General features: G+C 26.7%; 1 protein-coding gene across 3 annotated transcripts in view; it reads left to right on the top strand.

Annotated features, from left to right (window-relative positions):
- The window catches only part of LOC111029433, a 144,767-nt gene that overhangs the window by 42,553 nt on the left and 75,071 nt on the right, over window positions 1-27,143 (top strand). For 2 of the 3 annotated variants that reach the window (XM_022308431.1, XM_022308430.1), the window contains 2 exons: window positions 278-432; window positions 8,539-8,656. In XM_022308431.1, coding sequence (XP_022164123.1) covers window positions 286-432; window positions 8,539-8,656 — 265 coding nt within the window. In that variant the 5' untranslated portion in view covers window positions 278-285. The remainder of the gene's footprint in view (window positions 1-277; window positions 433-8,538; window positions 8,657-27,143) is intronic. The other variant, XM_022308432.1, reaches the window with a different exon arrangement.

Here is a 27,143-nt window from a genome sequence, read left to right as displayed (position 1 = left end):
TAATTCGTCCAACACAAGAAAAAAATTAACATAATGTATTATTAATATTTAAATTTGGTTTTTATTATTGATTTTATGGATAACTACTATAGTACGTATATGTTTACATACTTGACGAATCATTTTTATTTAAGTTTTGAAAAGTATTATAACATTGAATAATAAAATTAAATAACCAAAACGTTTTCGTTTACTGTCATGACATATCAAATATAATAACAACTATTCACAAATCACAATAATGTCAATACATTATAACTTAATATTTTTATTTTAGCAGGTAATATGTATCGACGACACGAATCGCTCATCAGTCAGGTGACCAAAACGGCAGATGACGTGCCTGTGATCGTGACTAGATTGGCGAGCACGGAAAAGAACGACATTGATTACTATCCTTTTTCACAAGTACTGCGAATACGTGTCCTACAGGTAATATTCCAGGATTTGGAGACATATCAAAGAGGGATGTTTATACGGGGGTTAATATAAAATCCTTTTTTTGATCATATATATGGAAACGAATGTAATTTATACTCGCAGATGACGTGTGTGTCGAAGATTATCATGAGTGGTTGCGCGTAATTCAATATAAAAGGGTTTTAAATCTGGGAATTGAATCGTTGGAATTAGATTAATTTATCTCATAAATAATTTCATTATTTAAAATATTAATACTTTTTTCGTAATTTTTAGTAGTTACGACAAACACTATTATATGATAACTGTAAAATAAATCTTTTTTTGCACCTTTTATTTGGGGTGTTTTTTTAAATATTCTATGAAGCAAGAATACATTTAATGAACAAATAAATAACAAGGATGAATTGAACAATACACTATTCTTGTATAAGAAAACTATTATATGGTAGGTATGTCCCAAAAGTCCCGTATAACCCTAAGCGGCTTAATAGTATCTCTGTGACATAGCGGAACATCAATATATTTAAATGCTATTTTTTCAACAGTAATCTATAGGAAAATTTCAATTTAATGGCCTACATTTTCTTATAAATTACTATTGAGAAAACAGCATTTCAATGTATTGATTTTCATCATGGAAATAATTAGGATAGTACGAGACTTCTGATATATAATAATAATAAAAATAATAATTATAATAATAATATCATGATATAATAATATTTGTACTGAAATGTTAAGTAGTGCCAACCACTATTGTGTCAATGTTTTTTTTTGTGTAAATAAATGAAAAAACAAAACAAAATGTTACGAAAAATGTTCATCTCGGTTGTATTTGATAAAATAGTCCAAATATTTAATGAAACTTTCATTTAACCAAAGAAAAATGTAAGCTATTTGGATTTTATTGTGTGAATGTTATTATTGGTACCTTCTCTATTGTTTTGGTTGTGTGTTTGAAATTCGTTTCTTTATTATTTTTTCTCACATATGTTGTGCCACCTTTTTAAACCATCTATTTTTCTTTTCCCTTTTAAACAATAGTAAATAGTATTATTATTGGTCGTTTCTTTTAATATAAAAATTATTTTCACAAAATCCAATAAAAAAAAGCCCAGACAGAATATGGTTATCAAGCTAGGTGTTGTCACTATAGTCTATCTTAACTACGTTTTGGGTAGAAATGAGGATAATGTGGTTTTATATTATTATCATAAATTTGAGAGTAATGTTAAATAATCACACTCTAAGCGGAGTCCGGATAAAACACAAATCCTGACATTTCATTAAAAGGTTGAACGGTAGTTGGCCATAAAACTCAAATAATAACAGCATTAAAGTGGAAAGTGGCAAGTACCATAGTATACATGTCTATATGGTTTTCATTTTTAAAAGTGTTAAACATTAAATAGCCAAAAACCATTTCATAGGTAAAGATACAATAATTTACTATGTCTAGAGGTAGTAAAACTAATAACTTGCACAGTTCGCTAAAAGAAAACCGAACAAAATAAATTAGCATATGAACTGTTAAGTTTATTCATTATACAATTTGATTTTTTATTAGGAAATAAGTTAATATTTTTAATACATTTACTTAAATATTTTGTAACTTGAAAAATAAATAGTAGCTATACTGTGCGAATCGCAAAATAATAAAATAGTGTTTATTTGGTATTTAGTAAACTGCTATTATTGAAAGTGATCTTATAAATGTGGATTTTACGTAGACACAAAGTAAGTACATATATTAAATGCGAAAATTAAATAGGTAGGTTTATTAATCAGATTATACTATAGGTAGTCGATAAAAAAACCAACCACGTTTTAACTTTTTTTGAGCATGTATACTTAATTTAAAAGTACTTACCACAGTAGGTATTTTTGTTGTTGGCACTCGTCTATGTAAATTTATGTACAAAAGTATTCACTCTAATAAATTAATATCCTTGCATACTTATTCATTAATTATAAATTATGTGAACGTTTTATTATTAATGACAGATTAATTTTGTATATTTATGAAATGAGCTACAAATATTCAATAATATGAAAATATAAATTTTTTTCTTAAATACCACTAATATCTGAAATAACAAATCTAAGATATGAAATTATATTTACAATCTTTATGAACCTTGAAATTTGTAATAATTATATTTTAGAGTGCATAGATTAAGTTGAGCATTTATATATGCTATCATCAAGTAATTATGATTAATTACTCATCTACACAGTAAAACATGTCCCAACACCAGACTTACTAATCAACATATATAGCCAAAACTATAATGGCTAGAGCTTTTTAATTTTCGTATGGTACATTCCTACCAAATTGTAGAGATGGCATCAATCATTTTTAAAAATTCACATTTTTAAGATGGACTCATCCAAGAATTTTGCAGTTTAGATAAAAGAGACTTATAGTCTAAAAAAAAGACGAATATTATATTGTATCATATTTTTTATTTTCATTTTTATTTTTAATATTATACCTAGCACTACAATATGCCCAGTAGAGGTCGACAAGGTGAGTTATCAAAACTATAGCCAAAGACGATACATTCAACAATAACTAATGAATCAGATCAAGAAGACACTGAATATTTAATTAATGACAAAAAAAAAAACAAATATACAGCGACTTAATTGACTAGCTTACCTATTGTTCCACCTCAGATTTGTCCACGGGCACATTTATAGTATGTTAAGAATAGAATTTATGTGCAAAAAAATAGGTAAAGTATGCATTTAGTTACTAAAAAAATGCAAACATTATATGTAACGAAAAATCCGGAAAAATATTCCACTTCATATAAAAAAAACTAAATTTTTAATAGTTTTAAAATCTCAAAATATTATTTTAAACCATTCAGAAGTATTACACGAAACACTGATGTGTTAGGTACTAAAAATATTGTTACAAACAACACGCAACGCACTCAAAATACACGACACTATGTCACAACACTTAATAATTTTGGTATAGGTAGTGTTGTAGTTGTAGTCTTGTGAAATAATCTTAAATATTAAATCTAAAATACTGTTGCATTTGGTACTCGTAGTACATCTATGACAATAATGATTACATATAAGTTAAATTACTATACTTACTGTACTATAGTAAGTAATAGCAGAAAATTAAATACTCGGGTAAATTTTTCGGATGAATAATATTCTATTTTGTTTTCTTAAGCCCCTTAACTAAAATATACCATAGAACATTTATTTTAAGTGTTTATAGTTTTAATATTCAATAATATGCATTTTATTCAAAATATGGAGTAATATACAAAATAAAATAACCCCCATTTGCTTAAAAATAACGTGATTCGTGAACATTACAAACAAAAGCAGTAATCAAAAGTTCCAGAATAAAACACGCCAATGCTTATAAATAAAAGCCTCAATAATAATAATAAAAATCAAATTTACTTTTATATGCCAAACTTGGAACAGATTTTGCTTCATAAAGTATCAGGTAAATCACTTGAGCTGGTATGTAAACACGAATTGGCATGTTAAATTTGAAAACGATTGTTGTAGCAATCTAGTATAGATTATATTTAAGTCATTTCGATAGTTTTTTTTCCTCTCTGTAATTGTTTTAGACTTAATGTCTAAACGTCTCCCTTAAAATGAAGTATATTTCCAATCTATTGGCTTTAAATGATATTCTTTTGTCTAAGTAAAAACGATTTTCAGAGCAATACGATTGTTCTTAAAGTTTTATGTAGCATATTCTTCTATGAAGAAAGCGAGTTCTAGGTGTTATATAGAAACTCGAATGCGTTCAAAATGCAATAACTTTTTGAAAATATCCAACAAAAACGCAAAACTTGCTTCTCACAGAATCATTTCCTTATGAGATTTCAAATTAAAATTGGCAATCCGTACAGACAATAGCATTTCCTGATTTTTAATTATGTTTAAACTTAGCATAATTTATATTTACTACTTAACTCTTATCTTATTGAAACTATTTAATACACAAATTTAAAGTATAGTATTAATTAGTTTAAATTCAGACTGGGTGAATAAAATGAATCATTTATTTATAGTACCTATAATGAAATGGTTTACTAATACTAATAGTTTAAAAATTATATGACATGTTATAATACAGAATCATGCAATCTTTCGATTCACTCAACTGAGTTGTAATGATAAATAGGTATCGACTATCATTATTATTAAACATCTGAAAGTGCATTAAGCAATGACATATCTTTTGAAAATTCTACATTTTCTGATATTTCGTTAACTTTTTTAACTGTATAGTTGGTTGGTAGTTTTTCATTACTCTAAAAGAAATCACTAAAAATATCAAAAAACGAAATGTTTAAATACCATCAAATATAATTTGTTTCGTAAACTAAATTTTTTTCTATAGAAGCATATTATGGCTAAAATAATACTCGACATTTAATAGAGATTTTACTATCCTTGCAGTATTTTAATATTATTTTTAAGTTAAACTTATGTAGGTATTATTATAGTAGTTTTACTATAAGCAATAAACTTGTAACTAGACAAATACTTGTTGTTGTAAATTATATGGTTTATCCATAAGCTTTTGTGTAATATATTTCTTCGTTATATCATGTAAGTGGCATTTCCGTAATTGTTTTCGATTCACGAATTTGGTCATAGCAGCTTAATCACGTTCATATTACCAACTAAGAAACTTGTTTTGAACTTTGGCAATACATTCTGTGCTACTTCTAAGACTTAGAATCTAAGTTATGGAACGTGTTTGTGTTCCATTCATCGAGTAATCATTTTAGTGGTTAAGTAAACTCAGGTCTTGGTGCCATGTTAGTGGCTGGTTTATTATTATAAAACGAGAAAAACCACCCGCTTTATCGATAGTTAATATTTCGTTCACAAAAAGCTAAGAAATTGTTTAAAAATTTGGTTGTTTTTATAAACATAACCATTAAAAAATTATATTTTATTATATACGTTATGTATATTATTATGTTACTGTTGTCTGTAATTCAAATGTATTCACATCTAATTTTGTCTCTGGGCACTGGCCTGTATTGTTTTGAAAATAAAAATAATGTAAAAAATAAGCTGAGAGTCAATCGGTATAGGTACTAATTACTTACTGTAAATTTATTTGCGTGTACACGTCAAAAATGTACTAAACACAATTTTTATAAAATTACGTTTTAAAAAGAGCGTCTGATGTGTTAGTATTTTTATTTTTGATGTATAGAACATCTATAAGCAGTCCTTCCCAGAAAATGTGTAGCTGTGGTAATTACGAGCAAACGAATGAAAACGTGTTACCGTAACGAACGCAATTTGCTAATGGCTAATCTCGGAAACTATACATAAAGTTTTATCAATGGACTTTATGAGACTCAGACTCTGTTTTTAATTTTTTTTTGTCGAGTATTATATGCTGCCTATAGGGTTGCTCACGCATGAATTTCTTTATTGCTCGCGAAAATCGAATATTTTGGTTAGAACATAAATAGTTATCAATGATTACAGATTTTATTACTATTACAATTGTTAGAAATATGAAATATCATTAGAATAGCTTTTAGATATTATGTTACACATAAAAGAAATTACTGCGAGCGCAATTTTTTTTATTCTTCAAGATTTTATTATGGTTATCGATTTATTACTTCAGGGTAGATTATTACTTGACTATTCTAAAAATATAACAATATAGTTTGAGATCCTTCTTTGAAAGCTTAAACAACTTAATACATTTAATAGGTAAAATATTTTTAAAAAAGAGACAGTTTTGGATCTGATAAAAGAATGAAAAGCTTATAATAGTGATAAATAATAGAGAGTTATCTCATAGATAGGAAAGCAGTTGGAAAGGTAGGAGATCGTTAGATTAATTGTTAGGGATATTTTTCATATCAACTAACTTCAATATTATATAATAATAATTAATAACTACATAAATGATCAATGATGTTTAAATGTTTTGATACTTTATTAAATAAGTCTTGTTTATATTATGCTTTGTAAAGTGATTGCTATTAATGTAATTGTACAGTGTGTAATGTGTATAATGTATATAATATTCTTTAACTCGATGACCATTTTTTCTGTTATAATTATTTTTTTTATCAAAACGAGTGAAGTTGATCATTTTTTGGAATTATTTAAAAAATACACTAGTACTCAAAATAAGTAAATTATAAAATATTTATAAAAAAAACACGTAACATTTATAATTGGTATTACGTTTTCTTATTCTTATATTTTTTCTATAGTATAAAGTTTCAATTGAATATTATAATACATTAGTCTTAAAAAATAAGTGTTAATCTTTATGATTAAGTATGATATGAGCAAGTTTGTATTTTTTTAAAAGACACTACCTATAGTGAGTACTGAGTAGTGAGTAAATACTCAGTTAGATTAAATGTTTAAATATATGAAAACAATATTATAATTAACTGACCAAAATATCACACATTTTCAGACCTACTAAATGGACTATTCAATGTAATGTTTTTAATTTTTATAGTTATAATATATGACGGTAGTACCCACTAACTACTAGTAGTTACTTATTTTCCAATACTCTATTGTTTTTGATTATGTGTATATTAGGTACAATATTATATTTTGTGTCAGTGGATAAAAGTGAGACGGAGAGATGGTCAATCAAAAATTGTTAAATGGTATATTTTGTTATTTTTTGTTTTGGCATTAATTGAATATTCAGCATTTTTAAGTTCTCTATATGGGTCATTACGTTCTTGTTGGCGGTATCGTCTTTGACTATAGGTTTGGAAGTCTCTGGTACTACCTTGACGACCTCACCTCTTCTGGGTATATTTTAATATTAGGTATGATATTATAAACACAAGTAATAATATAATATTTATCTTTTTTGAAATTATAAACGCGGTTAATTTCCAGTAGGTCATTTATGTCAAATTAAATAAAACCCAACTATAATAATTCCTGTTTTATTTTTTGTAACCAACGACAAACATATAAATATACAAAACAATTTTCGATTTTCGTTTGTTTTTTTTTTCGTTTCCGCCTGTGTGAGCCCATCTTTAAAATTCGAATTTTTGAAAATAATGTATTAGTGCACCTCTAGTGTCTAGTCCCTACATATTTAAACAAATCACAGGCGGAAATCAATTTGAACTGCAGGAGTTCTAAAATTTTTAACATAAATGTATTTAATATTATTTCATATTCAATTGATATTAGATAGATACTTTACAGAGTGAGTCACCTAGTATGCTCAGACCCATTTTCTTTTTCATTAAAATTTAAAAAAAAACATCTGCTTAACAATTGAATTGTAATAAGGTTGTATTTTACTTGAAAAAAATTGGTAACTTAATTTCAGAGGACGCCACTTAATCAAATGGCACGAAAAAAAATAATCAAAGTTTATTGAAAATATTGGTCCCGTGGTAAATTAAAAAATTTCCAAAATCAGAATTTGAATAAATGTATTACAAGAGAAAAAAATTAAGTGAGCATGCTTGGTAGTTGGTGAATCACTCTGTATATAATGAATTGTGTCATATACTATTATATTATGTACATAAAAAAGCTATTTTTGGAGAATGTTGTACATCATAGGAACTTACAGTGGCATCGATACAATTTATTTTATTTGCTGCCCATTGTATATTACATTTAAAACATTCAGAATTTTTGTTTTTCATACGATTAAAAGAACAATGCATGCCAAAATAACAGAGACACTTTATTTATTTCTTTTGTAAGATACACGCTTCGAAATCATTTGTAATCAATAGCCGATCCGAAATCCGACCATTTTCGGACCTCCGTGTCTAACCTAACCCGATGGAGCTATTGCTTTTCAGATAACGTTTTTCTCCATCTGCTTTCTTGCTGAATAAATATGTACATAATATACGAAACCCTTCCACTAACAGTTGCAAATATTTGAACACTAGCTCATATTGACTTCTTTTCGTTGTCGATTTCGGTAAATTTAATGTGCCGAATGAACGCTTTTACATGTAGCGAGATGTTCAACAAGAGTATCTAATATCAATTATAATCGTATTATATTTCGTAGTTCAACGGGAAATATATTAATACTATAGTTTATCTTTTTTTATGCTTTGTCCGCAGATCGTTTGTGGCATACTTGCAGTTGTCATGGGCAGCGTGGCTTGCATAGAAGAGAAAGGTTCATTTGGCAACCTCGGGCTGGGCATACCGACGGGACTCAGCACAGTACTCGCTGCAGGTATGTACCTATTATGACTTTAGGTGTTGTAAACATCTTAATGAGCTACTTCGTGATATTTTCATTGAAAAACGTATTAACATAGGTTAATAGGTTGTTCGTATTATGTGTATATTTGTATATTGTATGTATTTATCAAATTTGTACATAAATAAACAATGGCAGCAAATTAGTAGGTAGCATTGTTTAAACTGAGCCTCCTGTTGGTTTAACAGTAAAAAATGAAGGTTTATAGGTACTAGGTCGAATAATCGAATATCGATATGATTAAATATAATTATAATACTCATTACATAAATATTTTATGACACGCATAAATATGGGGTTAAGACAACAATTCTTAGCTATGTATAAGTGCATAGGTATATGCACTATACAATTTGTCATTTTTCATTTCAAAATGAAGTTTTTTGTGTGAGTAATCATACAATTATTTATTTTTAAATGGTAAATAATTCATTCCCGATTTGTGCTTCACACATACGTTTTTAAACTATCACAGTAATTTAGAGAAGACTTAAGTACCAGTACCTATGTTTAAACTATAATAACGGATTCGGGATTACAAATTTCTGTTAATTTATTGTAATACATCATTTTTTTTGTAGAAACGTAAGAACATAACAACATTAACAACAAAAACGGTTGATAAAATAATACATAGGTATAGATAATAGATCGATAAGTATTATTAAACGTCAATGTCTGGGAATTCAATTTAAATAAATTAAATATTTCATTATATAACCAATAAATAAAAAGTTATAAAACGTATATTCATAGTATTCATTTGGCTGAGATAATTATTTTTCTAAATAGTGTACGATTGGAATAATTTTAGTTATAATAAAATTATGAATGTGTCCAATGTCCATTGTAGGTACCTAACCTTTGTTATGTCGACCCAACAACATATTTTGTAATTTATTTGTTATGCTTATAACTTGTGTTCATCAATGAATGATGTAGAATAAAATTGGTTTTTTTAATTATTTATCACTCGGTTAATTTTCATTTTCATTCGGAAATCACTGTGCATAAATCATACAAATCTACAGAAAATCAAAAATCAATTTTAAAGTTTCGGCATGCCAGCGTAGTTTATTTCAGCATTAAATGATGTTATATATCGAATTGAAAACAGTAAGCGTACCTATATGCATGCATGGATTAGCGTTTAATTAATTGAAGGTAATAATACTCCTTGAGAAATGAGAGTATAATAATTCAGTCATTATTTTCAGGTTTAAATTATAACTGTTATACGGCTCAGGGATGTATAATAATGATTACAGTGTATAATAGGTAGTATTAGATTATAGATGATCCAAGGGGATTTAATATTGCTTTTTATCTCGTACGCATAATTTTGTAGTTTCTGCAGACATAAAAAATTTGTATCGTTAAATAAATGTTATCGAGAATCAACGGGACTTTCGACGTGCTCTATGGCGAGAAAATAGTTATTCACGTTTGGTAAATAAAACTATAAAAGTTAAATACAATCACTTATAGTACAGTCTCGACTTCGTATTTAGCAACTTCTTTGCTTACAAAAAAATATCTGTAATTAAGTATAAACAATACCCGTCACTGCGCTATTTCTCGTGAGATTTGCATGGATGATTTTCTTAGCTACAAAATAAGAAATATTGGCCTAATATCAGCTAAGAAGAAGTGCCGAATAATAATATGATATAGTAGATATATCTTAGCAAAAATTAAGAAGAGTTAGTGCATTGAATGCTTTTAAAAATGATCTCATATTAGATATTCGTTCATAAAGAAAATGTCCCAAACTGTTGTGAATTGTTTGCGTTTAAAATAAATGATTTAAATCTGAAACAAAAATTAGGTGTCGTGTTACACCCAGCTGAAATAAAAGACTCAGAAATATAATTACCTATTGCCCAATTAAAGCAAAAAAAAGAATTTTCACAGGGGTTCAACAACTCCAAGTTTATATAGTCAAGTTTTGCTAGAATGTAAACTAAAGATTAAGACTGTTTTTAGACGAAAATGATGGGATTTGTGAACGTTTTAGTATGAAACGATAAAAAAAATGTATGATAACAGTACAATCACGATGTCCGTTGTTAAGAATGGCGTCTTATTCAGTATCTTAAAAAAAAATGTATTATTTATAAAGAATAAAAGACAGCAATTTTCAATCCACAAAATGCATAATTGTATTATTAATTAATTGTTATTTATTTAGTTTATATATATATCATGCTTGCATATTAATATTATTTATATTCAAATGGTTGTCAGAAATTATAGATTTATTTCACACTACTCAGATTTGATGTTAAGAATTCACCTAAGGAGGCAGTTGAATGCAGTTGAAAGTTAATTTTTTTCTTTTTCAAAAAAATAATGAATATCATAATTATGGAATACCGATTATTTGATCAAATTTGAAAAGTTAATAAAGAAAAATTAGTACATTCCATACATGAAATGTGACGTATATATTATAAATGAAATCGATATCTAAACTTTGAATTCCACGCAGTTTAAAACTTTCAACAAATACGTAATTCACATCATTTTTCTTTGACAACCGTCGGCAAAGATATTGTTTATTGTTATGTAAACGAAATTGTAAGAGATCGAAAAAGATACAGTTAAACCTTTTTCCATCAATTTATGCGGAATAATAGGTTGTGGATTATAATACGTTAGGGACGTATAATACATATTTCATTATAACATTCATGTATTTCAACAAACCAGGGATGAGGTCAGTGTCTGGAACGTTGACGTGTAATGCATAAATAAATATAATAAAATACCAAATACCATATTATAAATAATAATTAAATACACATAATAGTATAGGAAATTATAATATGACGTATTCTAATTAAATGTCCATTATATTTTGTGTAAGTTCAAAAAAATTGAGTAAATGTTCCATAAATTTGTTTTTAAATTTGATAGAGATCTTCAATCCGTGAATTAAATTCACTAAAAGCCGTGTAAACTACTCTTAAAACTTTTATTACCAATGTAAAATACATTATACACATCTTGGCCAAGTGAAAGAGTCGATGAGCAATATAGAACGTTAGTTTTTGTTTTATTTTATGTCCTCTGGAAAGATTTTTAACTTTTTGCTTTTATTTATACCTATCCTTTAACTATTGACCCTTAAATATTTTATAGCTTTCACATAAAAACCACTTTTGAAACAACTCAGAATACTAAAACCTTTAAACTCCATCTAGATGTTTTTGTATTGATATTATTTTCATATAGAAATCGTGTTGGAATTGATAATATATTTTGTCCTATAAATTGTAAAAATTGTATATATTTGAATTTATTACTTGAAGCTTTTGCGTAATTTTTTAGTTTCTCAAAAATAATTAATTTTTTTTCAATTTTTAACCGAACACGTGTATCGACCAGCTGTTACTGCATACACGTTATTCTTCAATAATTTAAATTGTTTTATTAGAAATTCATATAAGTAGTTGAATATTATTCAATTACTTTTATAAAATAATATTCCATTTACATAAATTAACAAGTTACATTTATATTTATGTATGATAAATAAAAACTGTTTATAATATATTACTGCATGGACCAGACACATTTTGTCGGTATTGAATATTGAATTTAATTTGTAAAGCGAGACCTCTCTTAACTGACATACCTTAATAGTAGACATATTGAAATTCCTCTATACTCTATAGTTTACACTTTAGAGAATTTTCACTGTATACCTTTAATTATAAACAAAACCTACAATATTTTAGGTTTATCCATTTCAGTAATATAAAAAACAGTATTTGTTTCATGAACTAGAAAAAATGTATTTGAATTTGTAATTTATTCAAACTCTATATTGTATAGCGTAGTTTATTTGTCTTGCGTTATAGAAATAACACAGTATTGATTAATATAAATTCTTCTTATACAAAACTCATTATAGGTAACTAATAACTGTGTTGTAAGTATGTTTTATTTCAACAGATGTTTATTTGAAGTTTGAATTTAATTATACTTGGAATGTAGTAACTAATAAGTAATAAGTAATCATTATATGTATAATAAACGTTACAACTGCGAGAGGTAATAATAATTAACCTAAACATTGTAATAATTTCATAGTTTTCGTAAAATCCCCTCTGAAATATAATATACCTAGCTTATTAATTCCAATGTAAATAATAATTTTGCTGTTCCGTGTGATAAACAATATGAATTTATCCTTAATACTTAAAAATTAAAATACAGATTCTGTAATATTTTAGCTATGAACAAATAATAATTATATTTATTAATATCAATCGAAAATAGTACCTACACCTCATTTTTTTTTGTATTGGAAAATACAATAAATTGTTTTTTTCTTGTTTTTAAACATTAAACTTAAAACCTTTATTTCGTTTAAGATATTATTAAACTTTTAGCACAGAAAGAATAACAGTTTATGTGATTTAGATTAGACAAGGTTATAAATTATAATGTAGTCTAAATAATGTTAATTGTTGATGCATACATATTTCACTGTATAAGTGAGTATGAGTTGTTATAATTACTATTTTTTAGTTCCTAAGTATGACTGATTTTCTAAAATTGTATTTGTTTGTATAACAAAGCTGCGGCGTATTTTAAATGAACGATTTGTATCTGCAGGTACAGTAAGAGTATAAACTGAGTGAAATCGTACATGAACAGTTCGATGAAAGAAGCCGTCATTGGTGACACGGTGGTTGTAGATGGTTGACCGTGGTTCACCGTCGCGGTGGTTGTGGTTTCCAAATCACAACCAAAATGATTTACCGTGCGGTAGAATTTATGCTTGTGATGTATAATGTACACATTGAACTGTCTATATGCCATGACAGTTGTATACAATTAAATAATACTTTTGTTTACAAAAACAGCTTAAACGTTAATATGCTGTGGGTCTTGAAGCTTCCGACACGGTGTTGCCAATTCGGTTCTGCACAAAACGGAGTCGCGTCGGCCTGTGTCGCCGACCGTACGTCTTACGCGATACGGTTCCCGGTCCCGACTTGCGCCATAATCGGACATAGCAGGATAGCCAACCGGGTCGCACCGTTTACTTCCCGCGGGGGTGATTGGAAGCGTCGTAGAGGGGTCACTTTAGTGTTTGTTCTTACTTGCTGCTATCACGGAACGCGTCAATTACTATGCCGCCTAGGTCCAGATTAGTTTTAGGAGGAATTTGTACACGAGAAGCTCAATGTTTAAGTTAGTGAATTCATTATTAATTACTTATGAGTGGTACGTTATGTATACATAGCCGGTAGTTTAGTTGTAGTCTTTTGGTTTCGATACGACGATTCCAGGTGAGTCGCTCGTTGAATGTCGATTCGAGATATTTTACAGTCGTGGTTAATAGGATTTGGATATCATTGAAAATTACAGTCGAGAATCGAGCTTTTTAAGAGACAAAATATGTAGTTTGAATTGATTTTATTTGGTTCTTTTTAAACCAGCATTTTTTATATCAGTCTTTCAGTACGAAAAATAGCGTTGTAGGTTGGTGGAAGCTATAAAAGGGTTCACGTTAGTTGAAAAAACGAATTAAAATTAATTCTTAATTTTTATTATTTCAATTACAGTTTTACAGTTTACATTGCCCATAATAAAATATACAGCATAAGATAACAATTTTGTATTAAACCTGCAATCACCTAGGCACTAAAAAACGAATTGTGGTTAAGTTATATTTAAAATTATAACTTTTTGATGAATAATTTATACCCTGTATTCAACAAAAATTCGTTTTAATTTTTCAATGGCTATTTGAATTAAGGTATTCCCGTTAATTGTATACTTCTACCTTGCAAATTAAAGTAAAAAAGCATTCCTATTCCAATGGACATTTTCTTATTAAAGACGGCGATCCATTTACAATTGTTTGTAAATTTCATCCACGTGATCACTTTTTGTTTGAATCCAATTTTAGAGAAGACTTACGTAATAATATACCACCAAAATATAGACCTGAAAAGAAAAATGTCAAAGAATATAATATAAAAATTTACTAATCAATAATATTAAGCTATTCGCCCCATTAGGTGCAGCTTAGTGTTCACGCCCATTAGCTTATACATATGTACCTATATTGAAGTGCTTATAAATAACACCAAACAGAAGGTTTACTTAAAAGTTAAAACTGCTATCAGATTGACAAGAAACTACGAATTTCAGCTCTTAAGTCATCTCCAATATTAAAGCATGAAATATGAACATTAAAAAAAGTCCAGATATGGGCTATTAAATCATGGGGCTTCTAATGAAAAGTTTAATTTTAGGATATTTATTATAATATTACCCTATTAAAAGCTCAATTATTAATAACTAGGTATGATAGTAGTAAAATAAACTTTATTTTTATTTTAGTAAAATTTATTTGCGCTTATGGGTTATTAAAAAGGTACTTTTTTACACTTATGGGATGTTTATTTTTGCGCTTTTAGGTCATAATTTTTGTACTTATGGGCTACAGCCAATTTTAATTATTTCTTTGTTATTCAAAAATATAAATCGTAGATATTTGAAACATTTTACTGCCATTTATATTATTATAATTTTCTAAACATGACAATTCAATTTTCAAAATATTGTACGTTATTAGGTACTTGTAAGTTGTAGTTATTTTTGTAATGAAACTTACGTGTCTTAATGGTTTTTTGATATTTAAATGTAACTTATAAACCTGTACGCTTATTCAATATATTCGGTAACAAAGTTAGTTCAACTTACTGAATTATAAATATTATATATCATGACTATTCAAATGCTGATCTACTGTGTATTCTTAGTTTAAAAAAGTTTTTCACGCCTACAAGTATACAATAGGGTTTTTTTATATGATGATTGAGTTCAAATTTAACACATCCATTATACGGCGACATTTAATGATGGGTAGTATATGATTGGGTACTCCCAAAACCCATTTTACAGCATAGAGAATTTCTCTGGTTTTTATTTTAAATTTTAAATTAAAAACTGTGAGGTAAGCCACTCCTCTCCCCTATCACTGAATCTGTCATTCACATAACTATTGATTGTATAGTTTCAAAGTATGTCATAAATAATATTTTTTTTCCATTACCTACCTATAACCTATTATAAAATGTTCTAAAATGTCTTAATTTTATTTAAAAATGGATATTAAAAAAAATCTTTTAAAGGACCTTCAAGTATATTATACATCAGAGTAATAAATAAAAACAATAATTGGTATCCTACAAAATAAATACTTAAGGATTGTGTATATTTCATAGGATATATACAAATTATATGTTTATTTAAATATATAATTATGTGTAAAAATAACACTAATGCTATGAAAATTGCATATTTTTAACTTTTAAAAATATTTTCTAGGTATTCCACTAAATTATGATTATCATTCAGCGTATGAAGCTTATACAATTTGTATTTTGATTTATGAAGAAAAAAATAATTTGAGAGTAATGTATAAATAGTATCATTAGAATACCATTTAAAATTAGTTGTTAATTTATCAAACTATTAATTCAATATAATATTTATCATTCTTTACTATTCATAATGCGCTGTTTTAAAAACTATTGTTTGATATTATAGCTTTGCTCGAAATCTAAAATGCAAATACAGATGTATTTATACGTCTTAGTGCTTACTGTATCCAGATTCTAGAGTTGAAAAGTGTAACCTTACCTATTATTCCCATTTTCAAAACTTTGGCAGTTTTTTTTAGTTTATCTGAAATTTTTACAAATCATATATGTATATATTTTTTAATAGTCTTGATGTTTGACAACTTTTGATTTCTTATACTAATTTACATGGTTATACAAGAGAGAATAAAATTCTATTACGTCTTTAGCTTTATGATTAATATCTAAATTTGAATTGAGCTCGTCCAATAATTGAATAATAAATAAATAAATAAAATATAATAGATAGGTTTTGAATAATTAACCACGCTTTACAACTGAAAAAAATTACATAAGTAAAGTATTAAGTGTATTTATTTAGATTGGTTCTACTATAATAAATTAGATGATAATTTATTTCTGAGTAGAAATGTTTGCGGATTATTTCATATAGAGGTTCCTTGGACCCTAGTGAGTTGTGCTATTCTCTTTCTTCTCCGTTGAATTAGCATTCCGTCATTACTTATTATGTGTCTCACTGTCAGTACAACCCACCCGAAGTCGGGAGTGCATTCTGTCAATGGTTGATTTTGCATGGATGTCGTTGAGTAAGTCGCTGATAGCTGTTAGCTGATTCTTTGTCGGTTTATAATTATTTCAGTTTTAATTGATACAAGGGTGTAACATTTTATTTTATTTCTTCGTAATTTTGTGTTTTGGATTAACCGGTGATTTTTGCACGTATTGTTTGTGGTTTGTATATTAAATTGTATGGTTTTGTAACTGTTTTTTTCTCTGGTATCTATTATTGTATTGTATTTAAGTTTGGTATTTACAAAAAAAACTGTATTTTTAGAGTTCTAATCTGCTTAATCGATTTCTTGTTTTTGCAGTGGTGAAGTGTCAAAAAAAATTTGACATTTTTATTTTGAAATAAATAGTTTTATTAGTGTAGTAGTCTATAAAATCTGGGTGTATATAATATGGATAATAAAAAAAACTTTGTTCATATAAATAATAAAAATATATCTGACATTTATAACTGATAAGTTATCTAAATGTAATAACTCAACATTTATATTATATCTAGCATAATCAATGTTTATTTTATTGTTAGTACCATTATAGTACTTTAATACATATATAGTGTGTACTGTTTTTTATTTATATGTAATTACAAAAAAAAAAAAAAATGAATTGTTTATTTCTACGGTAATTGAATCATATTCGACCCGAGTAATTTTTAATGAATGTATATATTAATAAAATCAATAGTCAATATTGTTGTGTCAAGCTTTAACTCTGGTTAAAAATATAATAACGATATTAGGTAGTTAAATGACCCATTCAACTATTTGTTTGCAAACTCAATCATTTAATTAAAATTTGAATAATAATAAAAACAAATGTTGTATAAATAATCTGAATATATTCATGTTAACATATTAAGATAAAAAAATTTATTATTTTCATAGGTAATATTAAAAAAACTCATTTCTTAACGGTAAGTGTTATTATATATAATGTATATATTGAACAAAAAAAGAAGAAAGTGATAGTTACATTCCATAATTCATTTTATTTTTAAGATTATTAAATGTATTTGTAGTGCTAATAAACTAAAATAATTTAGTACTTAGAAAAATTAAAATGCATTGTTTTTAGGATAATATGTATAATTTATATTGTAATATGTAGATGAATAAAAAGTCTTAAATACATTTAAATATAATGACTGATTTAAAAATTATCAAATTAATGCCAATTTTAAAGCACATTTCAAGTTCAAATTTTTACGAAATTTGATTTTTAAATAAAATACCTAATAATGTTAGTAATTTTGTTGTAATTAAAAATAACACTTTTTTTTTGGGACTCAAAAACTTTTTTTCATTTCGTATATTATTATTATTATTTACTTAACATAATTCATTTTTTTAAATATGTTTTTGCTTTGTTATACCATGAATCTATCCACATCGGTAGTGACTTATAAATTTATAACAGCCTTTTATGTTATATTTATGATAAATGCTATTTATTTTTAGACAAATATTTAGACTGAATTAATGCTAATTATATCTGTGCATTTTATTATATTTATTTAAAATTAAACTGATCAGATCGCCAGGTACGACAGAATAACATTAACTATGTAGATAATTGGTACTAGTTTCAGCATTGTATTTAGGCTATTCTGCTGTACGTGAATTACATAATACTAAGTATATGGTACTCGTATAATATGTGTTAGGTAATATATTGATAACTCATATAAAATAATATAATATTAGTATTACAACAACTATAATAAACGCAATTGTTTTGGCAAAAATGTGTTCAACCTACCTAAGACTAATAGAAAATAAATTATTAAAGCACTATAAATATATAATAATATATATCCTTAGAAATACATGCTGACAGTATATGCACAGATTCTCCTCTTTTTTAGTATGCACGTATTTTTGCAGTGACCTACTCTATGAGAGGTTCACTCGACACCAGGGCGACTTATCCGTTTTTTTTTTTTAGTTTTTCCTGATTGTTTTGATAAGTACTTCCTGGTTATTTTTTGACCTAAAGTACAAACTGATCTCTAAGTTGAAGATTAAAGAATTTTGTCTACTATAAAAAACATTTTCAGAGACACAACAAAAATAAATAAACAAAAACACTGCATCGTAAAAGCAATAGGTACACTTATCAGTTTATCATTACCACTCTCAGTTCAGGATCTAAGACGAACACTGAAATTAGCGCCTTTAAAAGTATGTACTTGTTTTAAAAATTAAAAGTCATTTGAAATCATTTAAAACAGCTTAGAAATTATGGACCATGGTGTTTAACGAACTACTGAATAACACTATACTGGTTAATCACAACTACATAAATATCCTAACACCCACAACAATAATTATTATCACAATATTCAAATTAAAACTACAATAAATCACAAAGTCCAACTATAATATAATATTGTAAATTTAGCACATATATGAGTGTGTGTGTGGTGACCAAGTAATTACGATGGCAATGAAAATGTCATACAAATAATTAAGCTGCCGGCAATGGAGGGTGGTGCAATCAAAATATTGCAAAATTATCCTCCTCAAAATTCGTTGTTGCTTTCGAATAAAAACAAGCACAATAATAATACGCACCTTCGCAAGACGAAGTGTTTTTTTAGGTACCTATTTTAAATTATTATTTTACAAAAATTAAGTCTTCCTTCCATAATATTCTTTTTGCTTTTATATGTATATTTTTTATTTTTTTTCGTTTGTCTATTGTACTATTTTCCTTCAAATCATTGAACAGGTACTAAGATTTCTTTAATACTTTACTGGTTTTTGTTAAATATAAAACGTTTTTGTACTATGTTGTTATATATCTTTATTCTTATTTTTACGGAAAGTATAATTTATTTATAAAGTGGGAGTTAAAACGATGTAATTGCTACAAATTAACTGATGCAAATATTTGATAAATTCATACATCGTGGTTCGTATAATGTTTTTAACGAAAACATCTCTACTTGAATTTTTAAAATTGTTTTCTCTAAACTCAAAATTATATGAAGTAAACGAAGAGACTTTAAGTTTTAGTGTTCAGACCGTAAAAAGTCGGATGTTATTACAGTGCTTACAGCTTATATTAATTATAATGTCTTAGTAATCGTGCGTGTAATATGTTAGTTATGCATAGTAGGTATACATAATTTATTGTCAGAAAAAAAATGAAAAATAATATCTGTATAATATGACTAATAAATAACATTAAATTTCAAGTTGGGACTGACTGCTAAAAATAATTATAGAAATAAACAATAGTTTTAATGTACCAATATTTGTCTGGTCCAATAATACTGCATTTATATTGTTGATATTGTATTCATTAAAATACTTGATATTGATTGGTCATAATAACTGATAATTAAATACTTGACATAAAATATAAAATAAGTGAAGTGCCTACCTAATTTATTGTTTAAATTAATACTAAATTGGTATCCAATAAAATATTATTGATCAACATTCGACTTTGATGTATGAATTTAACCAATGCACCAACCATGTTTTCTCGTTGGTGTAAAAAAGAAAATGTTTAAATATTAATAGACGTATTATAATAAGATTTAGTCATAAAGTGATTCCTAATTTACAAATATCAGTATGATTAAACAGGAATTGTCTTATCTGTATCGGTTGTGATTAAATAAATTACTGTCCACACTGAAACTTATTTATAATAATGTATTGTATTAAAATTAACAAAAGTGTTTCAATTTCAATGGTTTTGTAGTAAGTGACAAGTTTCATTAAATTTAAGTTTTTAAAAATGTATTTTTTTTATTTAACTTAAACTAATTAAAAAAAAGTTACTTTGCTTGAAATTGATTACAATTGACTTTGGAAACTTGCACGAATTTTTATAATTTAAATTTATATCTGGCGAATAAAAGTTATTCTTTGTTATAAACAAGTTCAATTTAAATATTTAACTAAATTTAAATTAGACTACGTAAAGATTTATTATTATAACATTTATTTTTTAAATTTAATTTATTCACAATACAAATAAATAATTTACCAACGTATTTTAGACTCCGAGAGAAGCGACAAATGTAATGATATTATTACCATGTTAATTTTGTGTCTGATGTCACTTTTTATGTAAAAAAAAAAAGTTTCGATCTTCAATATTGGGGACGGGTTCTGGTATTAAATTGTATCTCATTTGTACTGTGTGCTGGGGCCTCTCAGGAGGGAAATAAAAAATTATGGAGGAAAAAAACAGAAAAAGTTCCAGAAAATTAAGAATTATAATTACACAACGCACTACTTTGGATATAATATTTATTCTAAAATCATATTATGTAGTCTCATGCTTAAAGAAGCTGAGCAAACTTCTTATGTTATATTTATGAAAACTATATTTCTGTTTGCTTACAAATATATTATTATTATTATCATGGTGGTATTGTATATAATAAATTAAATTTTTTCTCTAATAAGCTAAAAAGGGTTCTATTTTACAAACATTTTAGTTTATTTTCTAAAATAATAGTGCCTATAGTTGCATTTATCTGTAAAAGCATACTGCACTCTACAGCATACTTTTTGGACGCAGACCAAAGAAAATTACTTCCGTGTTAAATGTTGCAATACAACAATGTAATACCTAAATTACTTACTACTATGGGGAGTCTTATCCGGTCTTATCTCTTATGAACAGCCTACTTGTAAGAACTTTCAGTAAAATAATAAATTATAATTTTAAGAGAAAATTAAGTAGGTAACAGTTTTTGTGAATTTTGTATAAATATTATTTCTAATATCTTTTAAGTTATTACCTATGAAAAGTATAAACATAAGAATTTATTATACTGAAAAAATTAAAAATACATAATGTACCTAGTATCCACTATAATTTATAATACTAGTTAAAATGTAAAATTAAATAACTCAAATTGTGTAACTAATAATGTAAAGCAATTAATGGAACTACAAACAAGATCTTAAAGTCAAGACTCTGCACCCAAATCATTTATTGAGGTTTCAGGTTTTTGGTGCTGCATGTATTCGAGTGTTCAAACACCAGAATAGAAAATTTAAGCAAACCTGTAAATAACCGTTATTTTTTGGGTTAATATTGGTGAGCACGGGTGTTCAATAGTTCAGAAAAAACATAATTTTTAAAAGATGGTTATTATTAGATATTTTTTTTTTAAATGTATTTTTTAGCCCTCCAACTAAAAAATAAAAACTTAAAAATAGATATTCATAACATTGTCACTGAAAATATGTACATTAAAATTTAAATTATATTAATGGTGTTTGGTCGCTGACAAATAACAATACATAGTTTAGTTGTGGACACCAGACCAGACCCATCGCATACATGTCAACATAATATTTTATATTGCTGCTATTGGCTGTATTTGAAATTTTAATTTATTCTATACTATTATACTAATTAACTAGGTAATCAATTATAATTTAAATAATTCAATATCAAGCAATTCGGTTTAATAAGAACCACCGTATAGTAAAATCGGATTCTATTTTGTAGTTATTTTAAAAATATTTATAGTGTTTAAGGCTAATTGATTATAAAATATCCTAATATTGCTATTATTAAACAATAATTAACTACAAAATCGAACTAATCACATAGAATACATACAAAATGATGTATCACATGAAGATTGTAAAATAAAAAGTTATCAGGGTTACCCAGAACCTATATTCGGGTGTATCGAAAATAGAATCATTTGGGTTATATGGGTTTCGGCCTTCGGGTGTATGATTTTTAAGGGTTTTGGAGGTGTTTTGGGTTTCAATAATTCAGTGACAAAATGTGCTTAAAATGCGTATTATTTGGTTTAAATATAACTATTGTGAGCATGAGTGAATATTCAATTTGAGTGTATAAAATATTATTGATATTTAAAAAATATTATACTAGTTTCTGAGTTTTTTTTATACACGTGCATGCACACATCACATATAATTTGCAACAAGCAGGGCAGAAGTTATTTTTCATTGCACCATTATGTTTACTTAAAAAAAACTAAACAAATTTTCCACGAAATAGGATTTGATTTTTAAAACATATTCAGAGTCTTAAACATATAATTATACTGCAGAACATATTCAAACTGTTCTCTGATTTTTAGATTAAGCTATTCTTGGCCATATAATATTCAGTTATTTTATGTGACTTTCTGTTTTTCATTATTTGTTGATGTAAAAAAAAAAAAAACGCTGGAATAGGTTTGTTTATTATGGCGATGATATCATTTTTTCCATTTTTAGTAATTGTAATTTTCGTCACCTGCAAGTAGATCAGATATACATGATATCATATGTATTTTAGGAAATTGCAACACTATCAAAAATAGTAATATTACTGATATTAATTGTCTATGAGATACCTAATCTGTGTCAGATTTTAAAATTCGACAGTTTATAAATTTATAATGTTGTCATTGTTATTGTAGCTTAATATTAATACAATGGAATTTAAAAAATAATTTTTTACTAACAATTTGTTCAAAAATCAGCAATATTTTACTCAATTTTAATTGATAAATTGTTAATCTTTTTTATTGATAATTTGTACAGATATATAAAAAATAATCTTCTCGCAAAAAAAAATTAGAATTCTTAATAATATAATATTATAATATATAAAATGAGTATTATTTTAAGACTTTAAGTCATTTAATTTTTCAGTCGGTTTTAATACATCGTACGTGTCTAAAATAATATATTACAATACGATGAAAGGAAAAGTTATCATGTTATTGATTTTGGCAACATTAAAATGAAGTATGGCACAAATGATATAGTACATACTATATAATTAGTTATAGGTCGTGACAGAGATTACCTACATTGTATTTTGGATGTGGCGCATATTTAATAACATACACCTTTTTTTTGTTCATGTTTAGTGCAATAATTACATAGCCCATTCGTTAATATTTACGAGAGTAACGTAGTATAAAACTATGCTTTGATGAGGTAATATTAATATTTTCAAAGATAACTATAATAGTAAATATTTTTTATGAAATCAAGAATAATTATATGCAATATACCCGTAATTTGTGTATGTCATTCGCCTGGAGACGGACTAAAAATAATATATTAATACAAAATCTTAATAGGAATTGGAGGTGAAATTATTCTGTAAAGTAGATGTAACATAATATGTTTGGTAGGTATATATGGTATATCATATTGTGCATTTTAGTCCATGTGCGAGTGAACATTAAATTTAAGAAACTATATAGTGTAGAAAGACAAAAGAGCTTGGAGTGAAATTCAGTGTACAATAAGGATTACTGAAGTGTAGGTAAACAAATACACTATTTTCAAGGTAATGGGTATTTGGAAATTTCTCATATCTTTACATTTATATAATATATTAAAATACTCGTAATAGAAGGTTGGAACAAACTAATAATTTCATTATACAGCTAATAGCTAATAATTATTTATTAGAGACATACCACTAAACCTAAGTGTTTGGAACTTACTTATTTATTTAGGTACTTCCTTTTATAATTTTTTTTTTCTCAATGTAAATATTTAAATTATTTTAGACTATACTCAACATTTTATGAACATCTGTAACATATGATTTATGTCTTAGGTAAGATTGTAAGAACTAATAATATTAGGGCTTAAAAGTTGTTGCATTTGCATGTTTCATTTTTTTTGGTTCGTAAGCTAAAAATTAGTATCAAGACAATACACGAAATAAATATTAAAAGTATACAGTACACATTTTGTGATTTCTTAGTTTTGAAGGAACATTACTTAATTTTACATTTTTTTGAGCATTTTTCATGACTAACGATGATACAATTATTACATTTTAACTATTCAAAGGGAATATATATATATTATATTATGTCACTTTTGAGAGATCTCAGTTTTCATTATAATAAATTGTACCTTGTTTTTCAAATACCTAGTTGGTATCAAAAAACAACATTTATATATTATACTCTTTATATTATGGGCTTTTCATCTCCAATATGTTTAATTTTATATATATTTATATTTATTATATACATGTATGTGTAATTAATAACTATAGTAATAATAATATTTTATTGAAAGAAAATATGTATTCCTATTTATTTATTTATTATTAAAGTAAAGCTATTTTGGAAATTTTGTTTTAACATGTTACAAATAAAGTTGTAATTATAAAGGCAGAACAAATTAATATTAACTCTGAACATAACTGTATATAGTCTTATTTAATATTTGTTCTTATGAAAACATTTGTGTGAAAAAGTGTATATTTTTCCTTTCTTAGCACACTCATGTATATTAAGTACTTTTTAAAAATATTAGGTTCAAGCTATATAATATCAATATTTAAAAAAAAAAATATTTTCTCCAGACGTTTTAAATTTAACTTTAAACGGTTCACTATAACAAAATAATTGTACAATGCAATGTGTTAATTGATTATATTTTCTTCAAACAGCATACTGTAAAAAGTTCAAATATTATCAAATGATATTTTCACGTTTATTTGATAAACTTAAAATCCCCTCTAGAGAGAAAATTGAAGCTATAAATTATTTGGAAATCAAGATAATCCAAAGGGGTTTACTGTTGAGTAAGTCGAGGGGTAGATAGATTTGGGTTATCTGTGTGTGAAAAGGAAATTATGACAAATATAAATAATTGTTCATAAAAATAATAACGACCAAAAACTAAAAATTACAAATTTTCTCGTTTTCTACTTCAGCGGGTTCATCGAGTTTGCGCATTATACTTTAATATATTCATACTAGATTTATTTGATCATTGATTTTGAATGGACCGAGAACACCGAGAGATTCATGACTACCTGGTATTTTGATCTGGATGCACACGATCGGCCGTCTGCGTAATTATGACCTGAGGGCTGAGACCGTTAATAACATCACCGATGGATCATTATGGCTATGCTGTTTGTTCTAAGTATCATAAACGACAATTATTATTACAAGGTTCCCTTGACGTCAAAGTAGCATTTTTTAAATTACGTACCATGCCGCAGTATCAAATAATTTCAACCGTCAATGTTTCAATAATATTATATAACGTTTGTTTGAAAGTGTAAAGAAAATCACTATGAACGAGAGACAGATTATAAAACAATACCTACTTAGGAAGGTACATTATATTATATTAATGTTTTTATCTCTGATGGGCATGACTTAATAAAGATAAATAAATAAAACAGTATGGTCATATGTAGTTGTCTCGATTATGATATTGAGTGAGACACATTCGAGATAAGATGTCTGCGGAGGCGTGGATTTAACAACGATCATGGTTAAATAATCGTGGTCGTAAGTCAATAATTCGACTTCATGAATTTTTTTAAATATTATGGATTATATAATCTTAATATCATACCTAACAGGCTTACCACATAATAAGTTTGAAATAAAGTTATGCACCATTCAGCTGCAATTTTCTTAAGCTAAAGTGTAAAGAGCGCACCAAGTCTCTATCTTACAAACGTACAACCTAGAAAATGTGAACCAATTTCGTGTTTTAAACTTTAATATTAGAATGAGTATTCATTATGGAATTTAAAAGTATCTATAAGTACATTATCTGTGTTCCTTCGATGGTTTTTTACGATAGTATCATTTATGAAAGTGTTATGACCATTTTGTATTTTAATATTTTACACACTTATAACTTGCATACCTATTATAGCAATTTTGATATCACACGAAATCAACGATAGAACACAGGTACTGTTCTTATACCTTTGAGTTTAAGCGTAGGTCAATTCACACCAATATATAATGTTTGCTAAGGCTAAAAAGAAAAAATTGGTTTTGTTGAACTCAAATCGTGTATGTCTTACGTTTGTGAGACGGATACAACACGCGTGTGGGTGCGCCGTCCTCTTAATTATTTGTTATTAATTACAACTGGCATCTATAATAACTAATAAGAAGAGAGATATCCCTAACTCAAGAAAAATCATTTATATATATTTTTAACAAGATTACAAACCCCCTGCTAGTATATTAATTTTGAAGCTACGTTGAATTTCCTGAAAAAAAAAAAATAGTTTTTTTTTTTTACAGGGTGGTGGGGTACGATTTTTCTATTATACTAATCAGGCTAGGCCATATAATTACGGGATTATCGACTACAGCGATGTAGGTTCCGGTCGTGCCTATAATAGAGATTTGAAGGGTCGCGAAAACATTCACTGATCCTCTTAAATATTTTGGTGCCGTCGTCGAGCGTACGTGCAAAATACGGGCAAGTGCGTGTGACCGGACGATAATAATTTGCTGAACAACG

This window comes from Myzus persicae, unplaced genomic scaffold (genome assembly GCF_001856785.1).
Source record: "Myzus persicae strain clone G006 unplaced genomic scaffold, MPER_G0061.0, whole genome shotgun sequence".
NCBI classification, from domain to species: domain Eukaryota; kingdom Metazoa; phylum Arthropoda; class Insecta; order Hemiptera; family Aphididae; genus Myzus; species Myzus persicae.
Note: the sequence above shows the minus strand (reverse complement) of the source record. Positions and strands in the feature narration are given on the sequence as shown.